The 26,033-nt window shown below is 35.7% G+C and overlaps 1 protein-coding gene across 8 annotated transcripts in view; it reads left to right on the top strand.

Annotated features, from left to right (window-relative positions):
• Positions 1 to 26,033, top strand: part of SKIC3 (SKI3 subunit of superkiller complex) — a 169,987-nt gene extending 143,954 nt beyond the window's left edge. For all 8 annotated transcript variants that reach the window (XM_068535651.1, XM_068535647.1, XM_068535645.1 and 5 more), the window contains 7 exons: positions 79 to 207; positions 3,520 to 3,635; positions 5,457 to 5,615; positions 16,487 to 16,639; positions 21,507 to 21,637; positions 23,416 to 23,539; positions 25,263 to 26,033. In XM_068535651.1, the coding sequence (XP_068391752.1) occupies positions 79 to 207; positions 3,520 to 3,635; positions 5,457 to 5,615; positions 16,487 to 16,639; positions 21,507 to 21,637; positions 23,416 to 23,539; positions 25,263 to 25,337 (887 nt within the window). In that variant the 3' untranslated portion in view covers positions 25,338 to 26,033. The remainder of the gene's footprint in view (positions 1 to 78; positions 208 to 3,519; positions 3,636 to 5,456; positions 5,616 to 16,486; positions 16,640 to 21,506; positions 21,638 to 23,415; positions 23,540 to 25,262) is intronic.

Genomic DNA, 26,033 nt, shown 5'->3' with positions numbered 1-26,033 from the left:
ACTCTTACTTTCATTTTTGGTAGTTTTTCAGCAACATGTTGATATTGACAGCCTCCTAACTGTATTTCCTGTGTTTAGGTGATCCTGCTGTCTGGGCTGGGCTAATGGCAGCTTGTCATGCTGATGATAAACTGGCCCTAGTGAAGAACACTCAGCCAAAGAGGATGGATTTACACTTGGCACTGTTATCTGCTGTTTCTGCTTCAAGTAAGTTTAAAAAAGCATTTCATACATGATATATTCAAGATAAAGTATTCAGAAGGATATTGCCAAACGGTAGTAGGCAGAATTAGCCCTACATGAAAGGCTATTATATTCTCATCTAACAAAGCTTAAAAACAAGTCTTAAGGAGTTTACCTGCATACAGAACAAAGCTCAAGAACATTACAGGAATACAGAAATATTCAGCAAGGTAAAATTCACAATGTCTGGTATCCAGTTAAAACTTAATAGGCATGCAAATAAGCAGGAAAATACCACCCATAATGAGGAGAAAAATCAATCCATAGAAACAGATCCACAAACGACACATGATAGAAATCTCTTTAACATGTAATTAACTGTTTAATGCACATATGACAATAGCACAGAGGCCAGGAGGGGAAAATGGGAGTATTTTGTTGTAAAGTTTTTATACTGTAAGTGAAGTGGTATAATATTACAGTCATCCGTAAGGATTTGTGGGGGATTTGTTTCATGACCCTCCTCAGATACCAAAATCCACCAATGCACAGCTCCTTTGTATAAAATGATGTAGTAATAGTTGACTCTGCATATCCATGGGTTCCACATCCATAGATACAGAGGATCACCTGTACTTAAAGGTAGACTGTGACAGGTTAAAGATGAATACTCTAAACCTTAAAGTAGACACTAAAAAAATAGAGTTTAATTAATAAGCCACCAAAGTAGAAAAAATGGAATTATATAATACAAAAAGGAGGAAAAGGGAACATAGATAGAATAAAGAGAAAACAACACAATAGAGTTAAACCCAACCATATCAATAATCAAGTTAAGTATAGTGGTCTAAATACCCCAGTTAAAAGGCACAGATTGACAGATTGGATAAAAAAGCAAGAGCTAACTATATACTGCTTAAAAGAAACATAAAACAAATATAAATCTATATTTAAAGACCAAAATAACCTCACAGTACTATATATAAAATAGAAGAACAGCAAGGACCTGCTTTATAGCAGGACCAGGGAACTATATTCAATATCTTGTAATAACTTATAATGGAAAAGAATCTGAAAAAGAATATATATGTATATATTTATATATATGTATAACTGAATCACTTTGCTGTACACCTGAAGCATTGTAAATCAGCTATACATCAATTTTAAAAAGATGCAAATAAAAAGACAAAAATGACCTAAAAAGTAAAAGAATGGAAAAAGATATACCATGCCAACACTAATCAAATGAAAGCTGGAGTGGCCACGTTAATTTCCTACAAATTAAGATTTCAGAGCAAATAATGTTTCCAGTGATAAGGAGGGTCATTTCACATTGGAGTCAGTTCATCAAGAGGGCAATTTAGGCACCCAGTAGCACAGCTTCAAAACACAAAATCTGTGTTGTATTTCCCAATAAAATAGGTAGAAAAAATGAAAAATTATGGAAAAATACATGAAACAAACTTATAGAACTGAAAGGAGAGATAGATAAATTCATAATTATAGAGATTCAACACTCTTCTTTTGATAATTGATAGAACAATTGGACAGAAAATTAGTGAGGATATAATTAAAAACTTGAAAAACACTATCAACTAACTTGACCTAGTTAGAACTTACAGTTCTCCTAACAACAACAGAATGCATATTTCTGTCAAGTGTACACAGACTATTTACCCATATATATCAAATTGTGAGCCATAAAACAGGTCTAAGTAAATTTAAAAGGATTCAAATCATACAAAGTATGTTACCTTAATACAATGGAATTAATTTAAAAATCAATAACCAAAAAATCTGGAAAATTCTCAAATATTTGAAACCTTAATAACATACTTCTGAATAATCCAGGTCAAAGAATAAGGCAGAAGGGAAATTAGAAAATATTTTGAACTGCATGAAAATGAAAAAACAACATATAAAATTCTATAATACTCCTAAAACACCTGCTTATATGAAAATATTAGCATTACATGTCCACATTAGAAAATAAGAAGGGCCTCAAATCGATGATCTCAGCTTCTGCCTTGAGAAATTAGAAAAAGGAAGGGGAAATTAAATCCAAAGTAAGCAGAAGAAAAGAAAATAGAGTAGAGATCAATGAAATAGAAAACAGAAAATCAACAAAAGCAAAATCTAGTTCTTTGAGAAGATCAATGAAATTGATAAACCTAGCCAGGCATCAGATAAAAAACAGAGAGTACCATTGTCAGGATTGAAAGAGGGTACAACACTGTAGCTATTAAAAGGCTCATAAGAGAATCTCATGAACAACTTTATGCCATTAAATTTGGCGATGTAGATAAAATGGATAAATTCCTTAAAAGATACAGAGCTCACTTAAGAAATAAACTGAATAGCTTTATATCTATTAAAGACACGGAATTTATAGTTAAAAATCTTCTTATAAAGAAAACTCCAGGACCAGATGGAGTCTACCAAACATTTAAGTAAGAAATAATACCAGTTCTATACAAACTCTTCCAGAAAATTGAAAAGGTGGTAACACTTCCTGACTTCTTCTATGAGATCAGCATTATGCAGATACCAAAACCAGACAAAGACATTACAAGAAAACTACAGAACTACAGATGTAGAAATTTATAACAAAACTTTAGCAATTCAAATCCAGTAACACACAAAAAACATAATAATACTTAATGATCAAGTGAGGTTTATTGTAGAAATGCAAGGTTGCTTTAATATTTGAAAATGAATGTAATTTACCATGTTAACTGCTATGAAAGATGCCAAAGAGTTTATATTTTATGATTTCATTTATATGAAATTTTAGGTAATGCAAACTGATCTATTGTGAGTGAAAATGATTAGTGATTGGGGACAGAGGAAAGGAGGAGAGATGGGTTGGAGACAGAAGTGATTACAAAGTAGTAGGAGGAAACTTTTCATGATGATGGAGATGTTTATTATCTTGATAGTAGTGATGGTTCACAGATGTATTTTTATGTCAAAAGTCATCAGATTTACAGCTTGAATATGTGCATATGTGCAGTTTATCATATGTCAATTATATTGCAATAAATCTTTACTTTTTTTCAATGAAGTATTTTCAGTTTTACTGAAGATAGTGATTTTTTTTAATGTAAGTCACAAGTATGTAAAGTCTTAAGTTATTCAGCTGTAAATATTCCTGCTATGAAACTTTGCAGAAACCTGTCTCATGTTGAGATAGTCTATGGTATTCCAGTGGTATGTGTAAAAGTTATATATGCATGGTAATTTAATTGTAATACTTCTTAACAACTGATTACTTCTCTGAGAACACATTATAAATTGCAGAAAAAAGTAACATTGACTTTTTTTTTAATAAAGACAAAGAATTCTTTGAAAATTACAACCAATCTCTTGAAAAGTGGTCTCTCTCCCAAGCTGTCACTGGTCTAATAGACACAAGAAGAATAGCTGAAGCTGAAGCCCTCTGCACAAAGGTATTGTTATGGAATTGAGATTCATGGATTCTTATCCTACTTGGAAAGTAACTTCAAAAATAGAATGCACGTTATTTAAAGAGCATTTGGTGGTGGTGGTGGTGGTGATGATGATGATAATACCCAATATTAACTGAGTACTTACTGTAAGCTAGTTAATACATTTAGTACTTTGTATTTGACCTTCACAACAATCCTATGACATAGGTATTTATTATTATCCCCATTTTTACAACTGAGAAAACTAAGGCTTAAAGAGGGTAAGTAATTTGCACAGGAGTTCACAGGTAGAAATTGATGGAGTTGCTGTTTGAGCTCACATTTGTCTGACTCTTAAGACTCAAGGTTTTAATCTTTTTTTTTTTTTTGGTACCATTATGGAAGCAGTATTTTCCTTTGATTTCTAGTTACACTCTTCAGAATGCTATGTTTTCCAGTATCCCTACATTTTTCCGAAGTTCTGAACAATGTAGAATGACTGTGGGGATCGTTAAGTGGGTGACGGGAATTATTGAGTAGTCAGTTTTTACCTACCTGGATTGTAGGCTGTGTGAATAAAGTCTTACACCTTGCCTAACCCATAGTAGGGTCTCAGTAAATATTTATTGAATGAACAAATCAGTTTCGTAAACCTACTCAAAAATAATTTAATGAATAAGGGGAGTTTTAAACATCATTTTTCCTGAAAACATCTGTTTTCATAAATGCTTACCAGGGAGAAGGTGTTGTCTTTCTAGAAATGTTTTTTGAAAGATCAATATAAATTTTACAGAGAGAGAAGAATGGATCTTTGAAGATCCCTTTGGTCCTTGAATTCTCTGAAAATCAGAATAATACATTTTCTCTTTTATTTAAGAAATTCCGTCTAGGTTCAGGACAGTTTAGTACAATACAGTGAATGTTCAGTAAGCATAAATTGACAGTTGCTTCGTGCTCTCTCTGACAGAATAAGGGATACTTTTATGAACCTTTCCTTGTCATTTTAATGTCCCAGTCTCTTACTTAGAAGAAAGCAATCTCATTTCAGAAATAAGGACATTTAGGACTATGACCTAATAATAGAAAATAAAGAATTATGTCATTGAGAGACAAGCAATAAAGAAAGAAATGTTTAAAACAATAGTGGAAGGACTTGTTTAGAGAATCTCAACTTCTTCTTGTATGTGCATATTGTATGTATATATGTATATACATATATAATATATACACACACATATACACATATGCAACATACACATATTTTATATATATATACACACACACATATAATACATTTATATGTGTGTGTATGTGTTTTAAGGCATAAATAAATGGCCTGGGTAAATGGGTCATTTCTCTTACTCCCAGTGTGTAAGAAGTCTGTGCCTGGAGGAAGGACAATGAGTATCTTTGTTAAGAGGTTGAGAAAGGAAAAAATTTATAGCTCTTTCCCTCTTAAAAGGTTAAGTTTCTTCCAATAAGGATTAGTTTTAGCCTTCACTGTTAATTTTATATTTTCTTAGTTCAGCTGTTTATATGTAGTACTTAAATTTTTCAAGATATCACCTAAGAATAAACCAAGTCAAAGGGACATACTAAATCGAAGATTAACAACTTGTAAACTACAGTAATAGCATTACTGATTTTAGAGCTTATTTAAGTGTAAAGTTTGGTATTCCCAAGATGTTCAGTGTTCTGTTGACTTTTGCTGTTGTTTATTTTTTAATAAGAAAAGGTTAAAGTCAGGGGTTTTTTTTCAATATGGAGAATAGATTATTTGCCTTTTACATTTAACATTTAAGAACCTGTTTGATGTATTTCTGTTTGGGGTTTGATTTTTAGAATTTAAAAAGTAACCCTGATCAGCCAGCTGTTATCTTACTTTTGAGACAAGTTCAATGTAAACCACTCCTAGAGTCAAAAAAACCTCTCCCAGATGCTGTACTTGAAGAGCTGCAAAAAACAGTCATGTCCAACTCAACCTCTGTTCCAGCTTGGCAGGTAAATTCTCTCTTTTCTTATGTGAGTCCTGAATTAAAATGCTCTGTGATATTAAATGAGGTCAGGGGTATGCTCCATTTTTGTCTTGCCTTTAGATTCACTGTATATCTCTCATTTTCAGGGTTTAAAGGGTAGCGTGGTTAGAGAAACTAAAGAAGTTGAATATTCATTTAGGATCTGCTGCTGCACGGCTTCGAAGCTTTTAACGTTGTTAAGTTTTTTTTTTTTTTTAAGTTATTTATTTATTTATTTATTTATGGCTGTGTTGGGTCTTCGTTTCTGTGCAAGGGCTTTCTCCAGTTGCGGCAAGCGGGGGCCACTCTTCATCGCGGTGCGCGGGCCTCTCACTATCGCGGCCTCTCTCGTTGCGGAGCACAGGCTCCAGACGCGCAGGCTCAGTAGTTGTGGCTCACGGGCCTAGTTGCTCCGCGGCATGTGGGATCTTCCCAGACCAGGGCTCGAACCCGTGTCCCCTGCATTGGCAGGCAGATTCTCAACCACTGCGCCACCAGGGAAGCCCTTAACATTGTTGATTGTAAATTTTCTCCATTTAAAATAGTGTTGAAAATACTGTCTTTTACATGGGATTGGTGTAAGAGAGCTAAGTGTTACAAACATTTTATAATAAAGTTACCATAATGGTGTTTAACTCTGTCTTTAGAGGGGATTTGTGTAGTTTTTCCTTAGCTACTTTACAGGTAACCTATATCCAAGATTTTAATGGGTTTTTAGTGCCTTTAGAAATAGTTCTTTTCAGGACTGATGCCTGAATCAATAGACTGTCTGCCCTTTTAGCTGGCTCTGCTTACCACAAGGACAAATACATAATGATCACTGTGTACTTTATTCTTATTGATAGCAAAATACAGAAAGCATATAATTACTTTACTCAATTTGTTATAGTTCTTTCTGTACCACAAGATAGTATCAAGGGACTTTTTGATATAGGTTTTACAGAAGCTTATTTTACTACAGTTTGTTCTTCATTTTGATCTTTTGTTATGTCAACAGTTTTGATGTCCTGCTTAAAAAGATTATCTAATGGTATAAAATAGTTGGATTATGCAAGTTAAGCCACTTTGTTTACTCTAATCCTTGAAGAAATATGGTGCTTTTTTCCCTCTCGGAGTAAATTTGCCATATGAGAGTTAAGATACTTTAATTCTAAGGTCAACTGGATATTGATGATCTCATGTTCTTTATCAAGGGGAAAAACACCTTGTCAAACTAAAAGGGAAAAATTAAAGGATAAATTATACAGTAAGTAAAGTCTTAGAGATAGTATATGTGTTTTCTTTTATACTGTGATATAATTCACAAAGAATAGAGTGTAAAAATCTTGTACTCATTACATATGTACATACCTTTTTAACCACGACCTATATCAAGATATAGAACATTTTCTGCAGCCTAGCTGCCTTCCCCATGCTCTCCCTTTGTGATCGCCCCCTACGTCCAAAAGAAAAGGGGAAACACTATTCTGACTTCTATCACTTCTATCTAATTTTGCCTGTTTTTGAACTTGATATAAATGGAGTATCACTTTGTATCTGGTTTCACTCAACATCATGTCAGTGAAATTCATTTAGTTGTTTCATTTAGTTGAAATTCATGTAGCCATAGTTTTTTTTCATTTATTTTTATGAATATACTGTAAATTATCCCTTTTACTGTTTGGATTACAGTTGACCCTTGAACATAATGGGTTTGAACTGCACGACTGCACGGGTCAACTTATAAATTGATAGTTTTCAATAGTCCATGGTTGGTTCAATCCTCGGAACCATGGATACGGAGGTTGACTATAAGTTACATCCGTGTTGTTCAAGGGTCAACTGTGTTTCCAGGTTTTGGCTATTATGATTAATGGTGCTGTGTCCATTCTGGGATATGCCTTTTGTTGGGTGATAGAGTATGTGTTTATTGACTTTAGTAGATCCTGTCAAATGGTTTTTTTAAATGGTTGTCCAGTTTATGTTCCCACCAGCAAATTATGAGCATTCCAATTGCTGATATTGCTAGATGGTGGTTATTGTTTTCCCTTTCCAAAGGCTATGTAGGTAATAGTGTCTTGTGGTGGTTTTAACTTGAATTTACCTGATGACAAATGCTGTTGAGCCACTTTTCATATGCTTATCGGATCTTTGGATTTCCTTTTTTTAAAGTACCTTTTCTTTACTGTAGTTTTTCATATGCTGTTTTCTTACTGAATTGTTGGAATCATATTTTCTGGATACAGGCACATTTTTGTATATCTGTATTGCAAATATTTTCTCACATCTGCACCTTGGCTTAACATTTTCTTTTTTTTTTTTCACACACACACACACTGTATTTTATTTTTACAAGAGATAAATAGACTGACACCAAGCATTGTACATGGATGACCACAACAAAAGCAACGATTGCAATTACCAAACATGAAACACACTCATACTATGTCATAATATTGACATTCAGTCCAGTAATCCTCCACTGTAACAGCTCCTTTACTTTGCAGTGAAAATTGATTTGTATATTCTTTGCCTCTGAGTCCTTGTTGGATTTTTTTTTTTTTAATTCAGACACAAAGTCACAAAAATTATGCTCATCCTCATCAGTTCACTCAGTCCCATGTAATTAAATTTTTTTTTTTCATCTTGATCTTTTGTTAGCACTTTTATGAGTTCATCAGTTTTTCATTAGAGTTCTGAAAATGCTTATTCATTCAGTTCAGCAGTACAGTCAGTTACCAGAAACCTGTACTTGTCAGAGTGTTTTCCATGAATTTCATAAAGATGAAACCCTTTTATAGGAACATATTTGCAAAAGCATCAGAGTACACACAGAACTGTCTGTAAATGACAAAAGACTTAAAAGTGACCACAGTTAAAAATTTGATGAAAGTTCATAATAATGCAGTTGACAAGAAAATTAGTTATTTCTGAGATATACATTTTAAGGTAATAACTAGGATTATGACTTATAACATTATACCAGAACATATAAGATTTTTAGAAATTTCATGTAATGTCTGAAACATTTATATTAACATATTTCCATACAAATAACCCAATGAAAGTTTAGTATTAGTTGTTTTGTTTGTTTTTTTATACTGCAGGTTCTTATTAGGCATCAATTTTATACACATCAGTGTATACATGTCAATCCCAATCGCCCAATTCAGCACAACACCATACCCACCCCACCGCAGTTTTCCCCCCTTGGTGTCCATATGTCCGTTCTCTACATCTGTGTCTCAACCTCTGCCCTGCAAACTGGCTCATGTGTACCATTTTTCTAGGTTCCACATACATGCGTTAATACACGATATTTGTTTTTCTCTTTCTGACTTACGTCACTCTGTATGACAGTCTCTAGATCCATCCACGTCTCAACAAATGACTCAATTTCGTTCCTTTTTATGGCTGAGTAATATTCCATTGTATATATGTACCACATCTTCTTTATCCATTCGTCTGTTGATGGGCATTTAGGTTGCTTCCATGACCTGGCTATTGTAAATAGTGCTGCAATGAACATTTGGGTGCATGTGTCTTTTTGAATTATGGTTTTCTCTGGGTATATGCCCAGTAGTGGGATTGCTGGGTCATATGGTAATTCTATGTTTAGTTTGTTAAGGAACCTCCATATTGTTCTCCATAGTGGCTGTATCAATTTACATTCCCACCAACAGTGCAAGAGGGTTCCCTTTTCTCCACACCCTCTCCAGCATTTGTTGTTTGTAGATTTTCTGATGATGCCCATTCTAACTGGTGTGAGGTGATACCTCATTGTAGTTTTGATTTGCATTTCTCTAATAATTAGTGATGTTGAGCATCTTTTCATGTGCTTCGTGGCCGTCTGTATGTCTTCTTTGGAGAAATGTCTATTTAGGTCTTCTGCCCATTTTTGGATTGGGGTGTTTGTTTCTTTAATATTGAGCTGCATGAGCTGTTTATATATTTTGGAGATTAATCCTTTGTCCACTGATTCGTTTGAAAATATTTTCTCCCATTCTGAGGGTTGTCTTTTCGTCTTGTTTATGGTTTCCTTTGCTGTGCAAAAGCTTTGAAGTTTCATTAGGTCCCATTTGTTTATTTTTGTTTTTATTTCCATTACTCTAGGAGGTGGGTCAAAAAAGATCTTGCTGTGATTTATGTCAAAGAGTGTTCTTCCTATGTTTTCCTCTAAGAGTTTTATAGTGTCCAGTCTTATATTTAGGTCTCTAATCCATTTTGAGTTTATTTTTGTGTATGGTGTTAGGGAGTATTCTAATTTCATTCTTTTACATGTAGCTGTCCAGTTTTCCCAGCACCACTTATTGAAGAGACTGTCTTTTCTCCATTGTATATCTTTGCCTCCTTTGTCATAGATTAGTTGACCATAGGTGTGTGGGTTTATCTCTGGGCTTTCTATCTTGTTCCATTGATCTATGTTTCTGTTTTTGTGCCAGTACCATATTGTCTTGATTACTGTAGCTTTGTAGTATAGTCTGAAGTCAGGGAGTCTGATTCCTCCAGCTCCGTTTTTTTCCCTCAAGACTGCTTTGGCTATTCGGGGTCTTTTGTGTCTCCATACAAATTTTAAGATGATTTGTTCTAGTTCCGTAAAAAATGCCATTGGTAATTTGATAGGGATTGCATTGAATCTGTAGATTGCTTTGAGTAGTATAGTCATTTTCACAATGTTGATTCTTCCAATCCAAGAACATGGTATATCTCTCCATCTGTTGGGGTCATCTTTAATTTCTTTCATCAGTGTCTTATAGTTTTCTGCATAAAGGTCTTTTGTCTCCCTAGGTAGGTTTATTCCTAGGTATTTTATTCTTTTTGTTGCAATGGTAAATGGGAGTGTTTCCATAATTTCTCTTTCAGATTTTTCATCATTAGTGTATAGGAATGCAAGAGATTTCTGTGCATTAATTTTGTATCCTGCAACTTTACCATATTCATTAATTAGCTCTAGCAGTTTTCTGGTGGCAGTTTTAGGATTCTCTATGTATAATATCATGTCATCCGCAAACAGTGACAGTTTTACTTCTTCTTTTGCAATTTGTATTCCTTTTATTTCTTTTTCTTCTCTGATTGCCGTGGCTAAGACTTCCAGAACTATGTTGAATAATAGTGGTGAGAGTGGACATCCTTGTCTCATTCCTGATCTTAGAGGAAATGCTTTCAGTTTTTCACCATTGAGAATGATGTTTGCTGTGGGTTTGTCATATATGGCCTTTATTACGTTGAGATAGGTTCCCTCTATGCCCACTTTCTGGAGAGTTTTTATCATAAATGGGTGTTGAATTTTGTCAAAAGCTTTTTCTGCATCTATTGAGATGATCATATGGTTTTTCTTCTTCAGTTTGTTAATATGGTGTATCACATTGATTGATTCGCGTATATTGAAGAATCCTAGCATCCTTGGGATAAATCCCACTTGATCGTGGTGTATGATCCTTTTAATGTGTTGTTGGATTCTGTTTGCCAGTATTTTGTTGAGGATTTTTGCATCTATATTCATCAGTGATATCGGTCTGTAATTTTCTTTCTTTGTAGTGTCTTTGTCTGGTTTTGGTATCAGGGTGATGGTGGCCTCATAGAATGAGTTTGGGAGTGTTCCTTCCTCTGTAATTTTTTGGAAGAGTTTGAGAAGGATGGGTGTTAGCTCTTCTCTAAATGTTTGATAGAATTCACCTGTGAAGCCATCTGGTCCTGGACTTTTGTTTGTTGGAAGATTTTTAATCACAGTTTCAATTTCATTGCTTGTGATTGGTCTGTTCATATTTTCTGTTTCTTCCTGGGTCAGTCTTGGAAGGTTATACCTTTCTAAGAATTTGTCCATTTCTTCCAGGTTGTCCATTTTATTGGCATAAAGTTGCTTGTAGTAGTCTCTTAGGATGCTTTGTATTTCTGCAGTGTCTGTTGTAACTTCTCCTTTTTCATTTCTGATTTTATTGATTTGAGTCCTCTCCCTCTTTTTCTTGATGAGTCTAGCTAACGGTTTATCAATTTTATTTATCTTCTCAAAGAAACAGCTTTTAGTTTTATTGATCTTTGCTATTGTTTTCTTTGTTTCTATTTCATTTATTTCTGCTCTGATCTTTATGATTTCTTTCCTTCTGCTAACTTTGGGTTTTGTTTGTTCTTCTTTCTCTAGTTTCTTTAGGTGTAAGTTTAGATTGTTTACTTGAGATTTTTCTTGTTTCTTTAGGTAGGCTTGTATAGCTATAAACTTCCCTCTTAGAACTGCTTTTGCTGCATCCCATAGGTTTTGGGTTGTCGTGTTTTCATTGTCATTTGTCTCTAGGTATTTTTTGATTTCTTCTTTGATTTCTTCAGTGATCTCTTGGTTATTTAGTAACGTATTGTTTAGTCTCCATGTGTTTGTCTTTTTTACGTTTTTTTCCCTGTAATTCATTTCTAATCTCATAGCATTGTGGTCAGAAAAGATGCTTGATATGATTTCAGTTTTCTTAAATGTACTGAGGCTTGATTTGTGACCCAAGATGTGATCGATCCTGGAGAATGTTCTGTGCGCACTTGAGAAGAAAGTGTAATCTGCTGTTTTTGGATGGAATGTCCTATAAATATCAATTAAATCTACCTGGTCTATTTTGTCATTTAAAGCTTCTGTTTCCTTATTTATTTTCATTTTGGATGATCTGTCCATTGGTGTAAGTGAGGTGTTAAAGTCCCCCCCTATTATTGTGTTACTGTCAATTTCCTCTTTTATGGCTGTTAGCAGTTGCCTTATGTATTGAGGTGCTCCTATGTTGGGTGCATATATACTTATAATTGTTATATCTTCTTCTTGGATTGATCCCTTGATCATTATGTAGTGTCCTTCTTTGTCTCTTGTAACATTCTTTACTTTAAAGTCTATTTTATCTGATATGAGTATAGCTACTCCAGCTTTCTTTTGATTTCCATTTGCATGGAATATCTTTTTCCATCCCCTCACTTTCAGTCTGTATGTGTCCGTAGTTTCTAAAGTGGGTCTCTTGTAGACAGCATATATATGGGTCTTGTTTTTGTATCCATTCAGCAAGCCTGTGTCTTTTGGTTGGAGCATTTAATCCATTCACGTTTAAGGTAATTATCGATATGTATGTTCCTATGACCATTTTCTTAATTGTTTTGGGTTTGTTTTTGTAGGTCCTTTTCTTCTCTTGTGTTTCCCACTTAGAGAAGTTCCTTTAGCATTTGTTGTAGAGCTGGTTTGGTGGTGCTGAATTCGCTTAGCTTTTGCTTGTCTGTAAAGCTTTTGATTTCTCCATCAAATCTAAATGAGATCCTTGCCGGGTAGAGTAATCTTGGTTGTAGGTTCTTCCCTTTCATCACTTTAAGTATATCATGCCACTCCCTTCTGGCTTGTAGAGTTTCTGCTGAGAAATCAGCTGTTAACCTTATGGGAGTTCCCTTGTATGTTATTTGTCGTTTTTCCCTTGCTGCTTTCAGTAATTTTTCTTTGTCTTTAATTTTTGCCATTTTGATTACTATGTGTCTCGGCGTGTTTCTCCTTGGGTTTATCCTGTATGGGACTCTCTGCACTTCCTGGACTTGGGTGGCTATTTCCTTTCCCATGTTAGGGAAGTTTTCGACTATAATCTCTTCAAATATTTTCTCTGGCCCTTTCTCTCTCTCTTCTCCTTCTGGGACCCCTATAATGCGAATGTTGTTACATTTAATGTTGTCCCAGAGGTCTCTTAGGCTGTCTTCATTTCTTTTCATTCTTTTTTCTTTAGTCTGTTCCGCAGCAGTGAATTCCACCATTCTGTCTTCCAGGTCACTTATCCGTTCTTCTGCCTCAGTTATTCTGCTATTGATTCCTTCTAGTGTAGTTTTCATTTCAGTTATTGTATTGGTCATCTCTGTTTGTTTGTTCTTTAATTCTTCTAGGTCTTTGTTAATCATTTCTTGCATCTTCTCAATCTTTGCCTCCATTCTTATTCTGAGGTCCTGGATCATCTTCACTATCATTATTCTGAATTCTTTTTCTGGAAGCTTGCCTATCTCCACTTCGTTTAGTTGTTTTTCTGGGGTTTTTTCTTGTTCCTTCATCTGATATATAGCCCTCTGCCTTTTCATCTTGTCTATCTTTCTGTAACTGTGGGTTTTGGTCCACAGGCTGCAGGATTGTAGTTTTTCTTGCTTCTGCTGTCTGCCCTCTGGTGGTTGAGGCTATCTAAGAGGCTTGATGGGAGGCTCTGGTGGTGGGTAGAGCTGACTGTTGCTGTGGCGGACAGAGCTCTAATCCACTTTAATCCACTTGACTGTTGATGGGTGGGGCTGGGTTCCCTCCCTGGTAGTTGTTTTGCCTGAGGCAACTCAACACTGGAGCCTACCTGGGCTCTTTGATGGGGTTAATGGCAGACTCTGGGAGGGCTCATGCCAAGGAGCACTTCCCTGAACCTCCGCTGCCAGTGTCCTTGTCCCCACGGTGAAACAGAGCCACCTCCCGCCTCTGCAGGAGACCCCCCAACACCAGCAGGTAGGTCTGGTTCAGTCTCCCCCAGGGTCACTGCTCCTTCCCCTGGGTCCCGATGCTCACACTACTTTGTGTGTGCCCTCCAAGAGTGGGGTCTCTGTTTCCCCCAGTCCTGTCAAAGTCCTGCAATCAATTCCCACTAGGCTTCAAAGTCTGATTCTCTAGGAATTCCTCCTCCCGTTGCCGGACCCCCAGGTTGGGAAGCCTGACGTGGGGCTCAGAAGCTTCACTCCAGTGGGTGGACTTCTGTGGTATAAGTGTTCGCCAGTCTGTGAGTCACCCACCCAGCAGTTGTGGGATTTGATTGTACTCTGATTGCGCCCCTCCTACCGTCTCACTGTGGCTTCTCCTCTGTCCTTGGACGTGGGGTATCCTCCTTGGTGAGTTCCAGTGTCTTCCTGTCGATGATTGTCCAGCAGCCAGTTGTGATTCTGGTGCTCTCGCAAGAGGGAGTGAGAGCACGTCCTTCTACTCCACCATCTTGGTTAATCTCAACATTTTCTTTTTTTTTTTTTTTTTTAAATTTATTTATTTATTTATTTAGTTATTTATTTTTGGCTGTGTTGGGTCTTTGTTTCTGTGCGAGGGCTTTCTCTAGTTGCGGCAAGCGGGGGCCACTCTTCATCGCGGTGCGCGGGACTCTCACTATCGTGGCCTCTCTTGTTGCGGAGCACAGGCTCCAGACGCGCAGGCTCAGTAGTTGTTGCTCACGGGCCTAGTTGCTCTGCGGCATGTGGGATCTTCCCAGAACAGGGCTCGAACCCGTGTCCCCTGCATTAGCAGGCAGATTGTCAACCACTGCGCCACCAGGGAAGCCCTCAACATTTTCTTAATATTATTTTTTGATGAGTAGTTCTTAATCTTAATGAAGTCTAATTTATCATTTTTAATGGCTAATGCATTATTGAGGTGTTCTACTCAAGAACTCTTACTCCAAGTTCATGAAGATATTTTTCTGTTTTCCTTTAGAAACTGTTGTTTTACCTTTCACATGTAGGTCTATGATCCATCCTGGATTAATTTTTGTGAGTGGTGCAGGGTCAAGGTTCATTTTTTTCCATATGGATGTGTAATTGTCCCAGTACCATCCTTTGAAAAGACCATTATGTCCCAACTAAATTGTAGTGATGCTTTTGTCATAAATCAGGTGCCTGGGTCTTTTAGGGCTCCCTATTCTTTTCCTTCTTTTTCATTGATCTATTTGTTTATTCTTGCTTATAGCTTTATAATTAGTTTTGATATGTGGAGGTAATATTAAGACCTCCAACTTTCTTGTTTTCCTTCAAGTGTGTCTCAATCACTTTAGGTGTTTTGCATTTACATGTAAATTGTCAATTACCCTTACTCTCCCCGCCAAACAGAAGTGCTACAGAGATCTTAATTGGAATTACATGAATCTATAGTTTAATTTGGGGAGAATTGACAAAGTATTACTATTGAGTTTCTCTATCCATAAATGTGTTATATTCCTCCTTGTTTATTAAGCTCTGAATTTCTCTCAGCAGTGTTTTAAAATTTTTGCAATAGAGGTCTTTTACGTTTTTGTGTTAAATTTATTTCCAGGTAGTTGATTTTTTTTGTTGTTCCATTGCAAGTGGTATTTTTTTCTGTATGTTGGTGTCAAACATTTAGAAATACTGTTGATTTTTATATACTGACCTTCCAGAAACCTTGCTAAATTCACTTATTCTTTTGAAATGGTTTTGGGTTTTCTGTATACACAATTACGTCCTTTGCAAATAATGAAGTTTTACTTTTTCTTTCTAATATTTTTATGTTAAATTTTTTTCTTGCCTTATTGCACTATTTATACAGCCTCGATTACAGTGTTAAGCAGAGTGGTGATAAGGGAACATTCTTATCTTATTCTCTACCTCAGATAGAAAACATTTGTAATTTCATAATTATAATTTTTGCTTTAGGTTTTTGTAGGTATTTATCAGATTCTAAAATGGCTGTCCAATTTTTGTTTCAGATTAAGGAAATCCTTTTCTCTTCTGAGTTTGTCAAGAGAGATTTGTTTTTTATCATGAATGAGTGGATTTGGAGTGGGGGCCATCTATGAGAATGCTTCTTTTTCTTTATTCTGTTAATGCAGTAGATTGCATTGATTTTCATATGTTAAATGTTACATCTGTAATGTATAAAAAATCATATTGCATTTTGATTTTGTTCCTGACTTGCCATCTTGGGAGACTTTTTAAGGCTTCAGACTGGATGTGGCTGTTCCTAATAGAATGGGCAAGATGGCTACCCCTTTTTTGACCTGTGATTTTTGTTTTGGAGGCACAAAATTTATCAGTAATTAAATTAAAAATTTAGCTTCATCAAAGTTTATTGAATTTGTTGGAAGTAGACTGTGTACGAAACTAAAATCTTTTGGGTTCTTTTCTCTTGCTGTTCCTCAGTGGCTGGCACACATATATCAGTCCCAAGGAATGATGGGTGCTGCAGAGATGTGTTATAGGAAGAGTCTACAAGTAGCATCCCAACAGGGCAGCTGGAGTGGGAAACTCTCAAGCCTGTTGAGACTAGCACTGCTTGCATTAGAAGTCTGCATGGTAAGATCATGTTATAATTATGATGTGAAAAATTGATTCTTTTATTTTTCTTTAAGATAAAAGCTTTTTACATAGTGATATTCCATTGAGTTCCTATAGTTTCATCACCTTCTAGTGTGGTCTCCTCATAGACTTTGTATTTGGGCTTTTTGATGGACATAAGAGTAACATAACATAAACCTGTAGACTCTAGCAGGACACTGTCAGTGTTTAGGGGGAAAAAAACAAAGATTGCAATTTTAAAAGTTGAATTATGGCAGAATATACATTTTTGTTTCTTGGTGATTTAGGTTAGAATTAACCCAGCTACTCATCAGTGACAAAGATACCAATAATTAACATTTTAGTCATTTCTTAGTTCAATTTGACATTCTGTAAGAGGGATTTCTAGTAATTTTTGACTTGATATGTTTTCTGATACCAAGGTAGGTATATTAATCTAGAAGTCTTATATACTAGTGTGGAAAACTTATCAAGATAAATATTTAAGTGGATGCATGGAGGAGCAAACTCCAGAACAGTGTGTATGATATGCTATTTGAGTGTATATATGTGTGGTATGTATTTTTAAGAATATTTATCTCTACATCGTGTGTGTGTGTGTGTGTGTGTGTGTGTACATGTGTGCACGCTAATAGGCACATGGAAAAATACAAAAAGATACAAAGGAAATTTAATGGCAGTTATTTTGGAGGATAGTACTAGGGGTCTTTATGGGATAGTGGAGGAGAATTTTTCATTTTATATCCTTTGATAGTGTTTGAATTTTTTATCATATGCATGTTATTTCTGTGATTAAAAGATAATATGTCATTTTTTGTTTTGGAAGAAATTTCCTAGACAGGCCTGAATTAACTCATGCTTTTGCCATAGTAGTCCATTGCCAACGTTATTTACTTGCTTTAACTAGACGTTTTGCCAAAGAAATATAAGAATTAGGAAATTTATTCAGCTTTGGTGCTATTACTGTGGAGCACGTTTCAGAGCTCCTTAGGTTGGGGCTATGTTTTGTTCATCTTTGCATCTTTGCTTTACCACTCTGCCTTATATATAGGAGCTCTTCCACCAATGGTTTTTGAATGACTGGACTAATAGTAATGGTAGTCAAATTTGAGGTGATTTGGCTGGAAAGAAATGGTGGTTAATGGTAATTCTAGATCACCAAACATTTTGTTTTGTGTGTCCCATATTTATATTTAACAAAAGTCTTTGTTACATTGGCAGTCAGTGGGCTATGGAAGCCACATGTAGCACCTATAAATGCTCTTGAATATGTGAACTGGAGAAGTCAATACCCTTTTAGTCTAACTTATTATTTGTTAGTTAATAAATATTATTAGTGATGTGGTTTTTTGTTTGTTTGTTCTTCATGCTGGGAAATTAAATCTGCCCTGAAATAAAATAAAAATAGCAGTAATAATAGCAAACATACAGAACACTTAGCCTGTGCTAAGTTCTGTTACAGTGCTTTATACATATTAACTTCATTAATATTCATAAGAACCCTATTTTACAGATGGGGAAATTAGCTTACAATTTAGTAATACCCAGGTATACCTGCCCCCATTGCCCCACCACTACTACCACCACAAAAGTGTTTTCTACAGGAGCCTTGGTTCTGGTTCTACCAGTTACAACCTGTGAGAACTTCAGCCAATTAAGCTGTCTAGAGCTCCCCCAACCTTTTTTGGTAATAGTGGAGGTAGTAATACCTACTTTGCCTAGGTATTAGGAATATCAAATGAAGTTAACATTTACATATGCCTTTGTAAACTTTAAAGCACCATCCACATCTAATTTGCTTGCTATAAGATTTGATACCCAGGCTAAGGAGATGTCATATTTCTCTGGTAAAGAGCTGGCAGTGTGCAGAGGATGGGTATATTAAAATTAGACTGTTTTAAGAGAAGCTATTGTATGTGTAATAATATATGAAAAGGCTATTAAACTGAAAGTTTCCCCTGAGATATTAAATATCAGATGCCAAAGAGAAATATCAGACCAAGATACAGATTTCTGAAGTGGGTAGAAGAGTAACCTATAAGGAAGCTATAAAAGGATTAGAAGAGCAGAGTTGGAGGATTGTGAAGAAATCTCTCTGGAGAAAGCTGTTGCCTCCCCCGTCGTCCCCCTGGCACGTTTCCACACACAGGTGCCCACCAGACGAGGAAGGGAGTCTCGCTGCCAGAGAGAGCGAGGCTTTGATGTGTGGCCTCTGAGGTCCTGGAGGCACACGTCTAGAAGCACATGGACAGGTGTCTGACACATGCCTCGGAAGCTGTGGCTCTCCACCTGCTGGGAAGAGAGTTGCTCATGTTTTGGAAAGTGACTGCATGCTTCTGGGAGAGAGTGGTCAGCAGTGGGTGAATCCCAAAAGTGGGTAGGAGTGTATGCTTGGGTACAAGATGCCCTCCATCTTGTGAAGGAGAGTTGCTGCAGCGTGGGGTCAGCAGTGCTCCTAGAGCTTGTTAGGGCCAGGAATGAGTGATGCCAGCTGAGATAGTGGACTGCCATGGGAATTATCTTAGATCCTGACATGTAGAGCCACCTAGAGGAGTGATGGGATCTAGCAGAAAGGAAGCTAAAGGTTTCCAGATTGCCACAGCATGTGAGGGGAGTAAGTGGAATAGTTCATTCACCCAGGTTAGTGGGACTGCAGCTGAGCAGGACTGCTTCGTGGGTGTGCATCCTATCCTGTGCACCTGCATAGGCCTCCACACTGGGTTTAACGCTCTGCAGCCGCCATCTTGAAATTCTTAATCATTTTGTAACAAAGGGCCCTGCATGTTTTTGTTTTTGTTTTTGTTTTTTGGCATTGAGCCCCACAGATTTCATAGCTGGTCCTGCAGTAAGAGACTATGCATAAAGTTGAGAGTCTCTGATAAAGCTAGGAAAGTCTGGATGAGAAAAAGATCTTTAAATATCTGTCAGGCCTAAAGAGCATCATCTTATGATGGCACCAGTCAAACTTCTGATATTTCAGTTGGTTCCTGAAACTACAGTTAGTAAGAAAAGGTGGGAGTGTTGGGTGGAGAAACAAGCCATCTGCTGCTCCCTGTAAGCATACCCTAGCTGGGAGCTGAGGAGATGGGAGTGGGGTGTAAATATTACCTTTGAATGAAGATTGAAGTATTGAAAAGAGAACATTCTAATTAGGACCGTGTTTGTGAATGGATGTCAGAGTCATGGGACCTACTGTAATTTACATCCTTATTATATGAGGAAAATATAATATATTAAATTAAATAATAATTAATATGTTAAATATAATAAATTTTAAAAACAATGGGAGACAAAAGTGTATTTTGTATACACTTTTAAGTGTATTCTAATGAGTGTATTCTAATCACATTGTTTAGTATACCAGTTACATATAGAAACTATTATAATATATGGGCTAACTTTATGGAATACTTTATATGAATTCTTGGAATTTAAAGAGTGCATTATAAAAGCAACCAGTGAGAGTTTTGTGTTACTGGTTTTTAAAAATATATTAGGAGTAATTTTATTAGTATGGGCTTTACCTTACATTCTTTTCCAGATGTACCCAAGGTGCCATTGCTCCCGTCTTTATGGAGGATGCCTCATAATCTCTGGTCTCTGTTTTCATATTCATTATCCCTATGGCTTCCTCTTCCTTGATTACACAAATTACTATTGCCTGTGCTGAACTCAGAGTTTATTGCTCTAACATTTAAAAAAATAATTTAGTGTTTGAAAGGGACTGTGTATTCACTCATTATATTGACTTTATTAAAATGTGTATTCTAGATACCTGTAATTATGAATTCTTGGTTACAATTTGAGGTTTTCAATGAAAGATTTTAAATACATTTTTTTCCTTTTTATGTAATTCACTAGAGTGTTCACCATTTTATTTGCAGTTACTGTTTCTTTGCAACTACTTATCTATGTTATTTCTGAGTCAGTACATACTATAACAAACTAAAGTTTGCAACCTAAGTGATGTATAGATATCTTAACATTTTCCCCATAAAGTGAAATTCTTAAGAAGTTTTTCAGAATTGATGACTTTGATTTAATTTATCTCTGATCTGCTTTGCACCTTTTTTCCTATATTGGGATTTTATTAACATATTTCATTTCAGTCTTTCTTCTCTCCTTAGATAATTTTTGAAATGTGGAACTTATACACTACCAGTTAAAGAATCATGTTAAATTGAGTTTTGTATATTTGGTAGACCAGAGGCTTAGTAATTGATAGATTTCATTCACCCGTGTAATAGAATAGTGCATTTTCTTTTAGCAAATATTTTAGTGTTTTTAAAGTAATATCTCCTTTTTGAAACCTTCCTTAATCCCTGTCAGCCTTGTTTTGTAGTTCCATAAGGGCAGGAATCAGATTTTAATCATTTTGTAGAATTTTGCTCCCTGTAGCATTTACATGGCAACTTAGACAAGTAGGCACTCAACAAATAAGAGCTGATTACATTTTTTAAAGTAAACATGTCAGAACTTCCCTGGTGGCACAGTGGTTAAGAATCCACCTGCCAATGCAGGGGACATGGGTTCGATCCCTGCTTCGGAAAGATCCCACATGCTGAGGAGCAACTAAGCCTGTGCGCCACAACTACTGAGCCTGCGAGCCACAACTACTGAGTCTGTGTGCCACAACTACTGAAGCCCGTGCACCTAGAGCCTGTGCTCTGCAACAAGAGAAGCCACCGCAATGAGAAGCCCATGCACCGCAACAAGGAGTAGCCCCCGCTTGCTGCAACTAGAGAAAACCCGCATGCAGCAATGAAGACCAAATGCGGCCAAAAATAAATAAATAAATTTATTTAAAAAAAAAATAAACGTGTCAAATGTTTAATGATTTAATATTTGTCTTTTATTTTTATAGGCTAATATTTCCAGTGATCACTGGCCATCCTTGGTTCAAGAAGCTACAACTGAGGCCTTGAAACTTTGCTTTTGTCCGCTGGCTGTCCTTATACAAGCTTTGCTACAATTCAAACGCAAAATGGGAGCAAGGTATGAAGAATCTTCGTTCATTTTTTTCTTCAAAGTGTTTCTTCACTTTTAATCCTTCTACGAAACAAAGGTTTAGAATTAGTTTAACAAACTTTGATGTTATTCATATATATGTTTCTACTTTGGAAAGGCTGGTTCTAGTAACCCAGTAAGGAAGAAAATAAAGTCTTACTTAAAAAAAGTAATTTGGTACCCAGATACAGAATATGAGAGATTTGCATGACAGCATTTTGATTGAAGAAGGCCTTGGAATTTTTGCTCTTCACTGTTTTAGGATGAGCCAACAATGTAAATGTGGATTCTAGAAACAAACAAAACCCAAAAGGCTCAAGTTGAAGCCTAGAGTGACATAAATTCCTACAAGGCAATAAGCTATGAAAAAAAATAATAAATATTAAAAAGGCAGAGATAGTATAAATAACGTGGTTTTTATATCTAGAAAATCTAGAAGCTTCACAGATTTAAATATAAAAATTTAAAGTTATAAAATTTAAGTTTAAATTTTAGCAGTCTTTTTATTGGAAGTGGAGATGAGGTCAGAAATAAATTTGAAGAAAATTACTTAAAGGTTATATGGATGAAAAAACAGGCAAGAATATTTTTAAATTCTGAGAATATTTAGCTCTAATGGATATCACACATAATACAAAGCATAAGTGAAACAATGGTTTAGGAGCATATATTACTGGAACAGAATAAGAATTGTAGACATAGAGCTTAACACATATAAATGTGTGGCAAAGGTCACATCAATACCACAAAATAGGAGTGAAGGAAGAGATAAGACCTATGACTAATTAGCAATTCCAGCATCATTTACTGATATTTATTTATTTTTGCCACTTCTTATATGACTAATTTCACCAAGAAATGTTTTAGGCTATAATGTGAACTTCCTAATGAACTCTTTCTGCCGAAGCTCAGTATACATGACTTAGAGAACCTTAACCCCCATTTGCCTGTAATCTCTGTTAGCACCTCCCATAATTTTTATCACCACCCAAAATCAGCTCAAATAAACATGCCGCCTAAGAAAAAGCAGTGTGCTTTACTATGTGATTCCTGTGTAAAAGCATCTTCAGGGCATGTTCTTCTTTAGCTCCTACTTCAAACCAGTTGCTACTTACAAAATCTTCCTATTCAGCAGTTCTGAAGTTACCACAATTTGTGTTGTTTCTACCCATACAGAAGTCTTTGGAGCCATAGATGTTAGTAAATTTGGAAAGAAAAAATTAGAACATAACTGTAAATCAGCCTGTTATTACATAGGTTCATATATTGTACACGTTCTTAAAAATATATACTAAAAGCCTGAAACTATACACTTAGCCTCTAGTGTAGATGTTAAATATTTCTTCTTATTCCACTCTATTATCTTTGCATTATTTATTTTCTGTCTACCTTCAAGAGGGATTAGAAGTAGAGCAGTCAGAAGTGCTCATGAAATAGGGGTCATTTTCCCATTCTATTTGGAAAGAGCCTTAATTTACTTATCTGCAAAATGAGAATAATAGCAGCAACCTACCTTATAAGGTTGTGAATGTTAAATGTGACCCTATGAGTAAAACACTTGGCATACTACGTAGCACATAATAAATACTTAGTAAATGTTAACCATTATTACTACCTTTTTCATTACCTGGATGAAAAAATTCATGAAGTAATCAGCACGTTGTCTGCAAAAGAATGAGAAAGATAATGTGTGTTTGAGACTAGTATATGAAATATCTTATATTAATTTATATGCTTTGGACTGAAAGTAAATATCTTTTTCCCAGAGAGACGCGGCGACTTTTAGAGAGAGTGGTGTATCAGCCTGGGTATCCCAAATCTATTGTTTCAACAGCACGTTGGTACCTTCTGAGACACTTACATGCCAAAAATGACTACGAGCTCATCGATGTAAGGCACTGATTTTATTAAAGATATTCATCTTGGACCTTTGTTGGATGAGGGCTGAGGGTTGCTATCCTGTGCATTGTAGGATGTCTAATAGCATCCCTAACCACTCTAACCACTAGATGCCAGTAGCATTGTCCTCCTCCCTCCACCCAGCTTATAGCAACTGAAAATGTCTTCTAGACATTGCCAAATAATATCTGAGGTGTAATCACCCCTGGTTGAGAACCACCGATTTAACCTGTAGGAAATATATTCTCCTGATGTGCTATGTAGCATAAGAAAAGACAGATGAAGGCTCTGGGTTCTGGTTGTAGTATTTCTTATGACCATTGCAGTGGAGGCAAATAGGTCGATAGGATAGGTTTAGAAGTAGCAGAAATTAATGGGATGTTCATATTATCTTTGGAAAAATTATTTTACTTCTTATTGTCTTTTCTGTAAAATTCATATGACAATTTCTACTCCACTTCTCATGGGATGGCTCTGGTTTCTAAATATATAAACATGTACAGTTGACTCTTGAAGAATGCAGGTTTAAATAAATGGTGTGGGTCCCCTTACACTTGGATTTTTTTTTTATAGTAAATACTACAGTACTACACGATCTTTGATTAGTTGAATCCATGGATACCAAGGAACTGCCTATATGGGTGGCTGACTATAAGTTATATGTGGATTTTTGAGCATATAGAGGGTCTTCATCCGTAATCCACACGTTGTTCAAGGGTCAAATGTATGTGTGTGTGTGTATTCTTTTTAAAAAGGTAGAGTCTGTATGGCATGTACTGGGTTAAAATTCTTATAACTTCAGCCAAGAGTTTTAAAAACACAATGAAAATTAATGAGAATCCTTTTTTAAACACCCCCAGCCTTGGGAGATGGAGATAAGTGTCTCCCTCCAGAGCAAGGAATAGGCATGTTTAGTGCCAATTATAAAAGATTCAAGTCTCCTAGGCGCCTAGGCTTAAATCTAAGATTCCCCTCTTGTCAACCAACTGTGTATGTGGGAAACTATATGCATCTATCCATGTCACCCCTTTGAGACTTAGATAGGAGGGGAACAGATGCAAATATGTTGATATTCATGTCGTTTGCTACACCATGAATGATAAAGACATTTGTCTCTGACCCAGGTGTCCCATCATGAACCTGGGACAGGCTAACTTGTTAGCTTGCACATAGAGCAACATCTCGGACCCTTCACAGTGTTTGAAAATGAACAACCAAAAAATGTTTCAGTAGTCAAATGATCAACTAAAATTAAAGCTTCTAGTTTGTGGAATTGATGAAAATTACAGAAAGGTTCTTAATAGAGCTTAGAACCCAAGCCTTGATCCTAACCTGTGGTTTTAAAGGAGAGCAATGTCATTTGAACAATTCTATGCATAAAATGGTCTTTTGGGGTAAGGGTTTAGAGGTGACAGTATTGTAAACAAAGCCTCCAAACAAAACCTTTAACTTTATGCAGTGCTGGCAGTGGTCACAATCAAAATGTTGACATCCGTACTGTTGAGCATTTGAGTAAATTGTGCTTATCTCTGATGTTAGCTTTGTTTGAACAGTTTATTTCAGCAAAAATGACAGAAAGTTTGCACATAGTCACTTTTTCTTGTGTAGTTTGATATTGCCTGCTGCCCTTTGGCTTACTCGGCTTCTATGACTCTAAATATAGGTATTGTTAGTAAAGAAAATACTAACATTTCCTGTATGTAATTTCCCACAGGTGCTGGTAAACAATGCCAAAACTCATGGAGATACAAGAGCACTGGAACTGAATCAGAAATTGTCCTCACAATAACAATGCTTTATTTTATAGTAAGCAAGCAAAGAAAAAGCTATTAGAGAGAATGAAACAAAGAATCAAGACTTTTCCCCAAAGCAACATTTAAAAAAACTATAGTTGTAATCATCCATTCCTTTTTTAAATCTAAAGACGTTTAAGTTCTTAAGCTAGGGGTATAATTTTCCATAAACTCTTAATATAACTTTAATTTGAAAAATATCTTTGATTTTGAGAAGTCTATAATGAAAGGAAAAACCATGGTTCCCTTAGTTCATTAGTTATTTGTAAATCATTATTTTCTCTATCTTGCATGGTTCACCATTGGCCTGTTTTTTGGTAATCCCTTACAATAAAGCCTTAATAGCCATTTGCTAAATAATATGCAAAAGGAGATTAGCACAATGCAGAATTTTATTTATTAAACAACAAATTCAAAGATTTAATTCCTTCTGTGAATTCCTGAGTTCAGCAGACCAACTCATCTAAAATCCAGATAATCTTATAATCTGTTTTACTAGTGGTTCATCTTGGATTCTGTTGAAGAAGCATAATATAAATGTTAGGTGAATCTTAGACTGCTAATGGATATGTTTATATAAATAAAAACACTCAGGTGTAAAGCTGCATTTAAAACGTTAATGAAAAATTTTGGAAAATAATGCTGACAATATTTAACTGATCATGCATTTCCTTCAATCATGATGAAAAGAT

This window comes from Eschrichtius robustus, chromosome 2, assembly GCF_028021215.1.
Source record: "Eschrichtius robustus isolate mEscRob2 chromosome 2, mEscRob2.pri, whole genome shotgun sequence".
In the NCBI taxonomy this organism is placed as follows: domain Eukaryota; kingdom Metazoa; phylum Chordata; class Mammalia; order Artiodactyla; family Eschrichtiidae; genus Eschrichtius; species Eschrichtius robustus.
The sequence above is the reverse complement of the archived record's forward strand: the minus strand, read 5'-3'. Positions and strand labels throughout refer to the sequence as shown.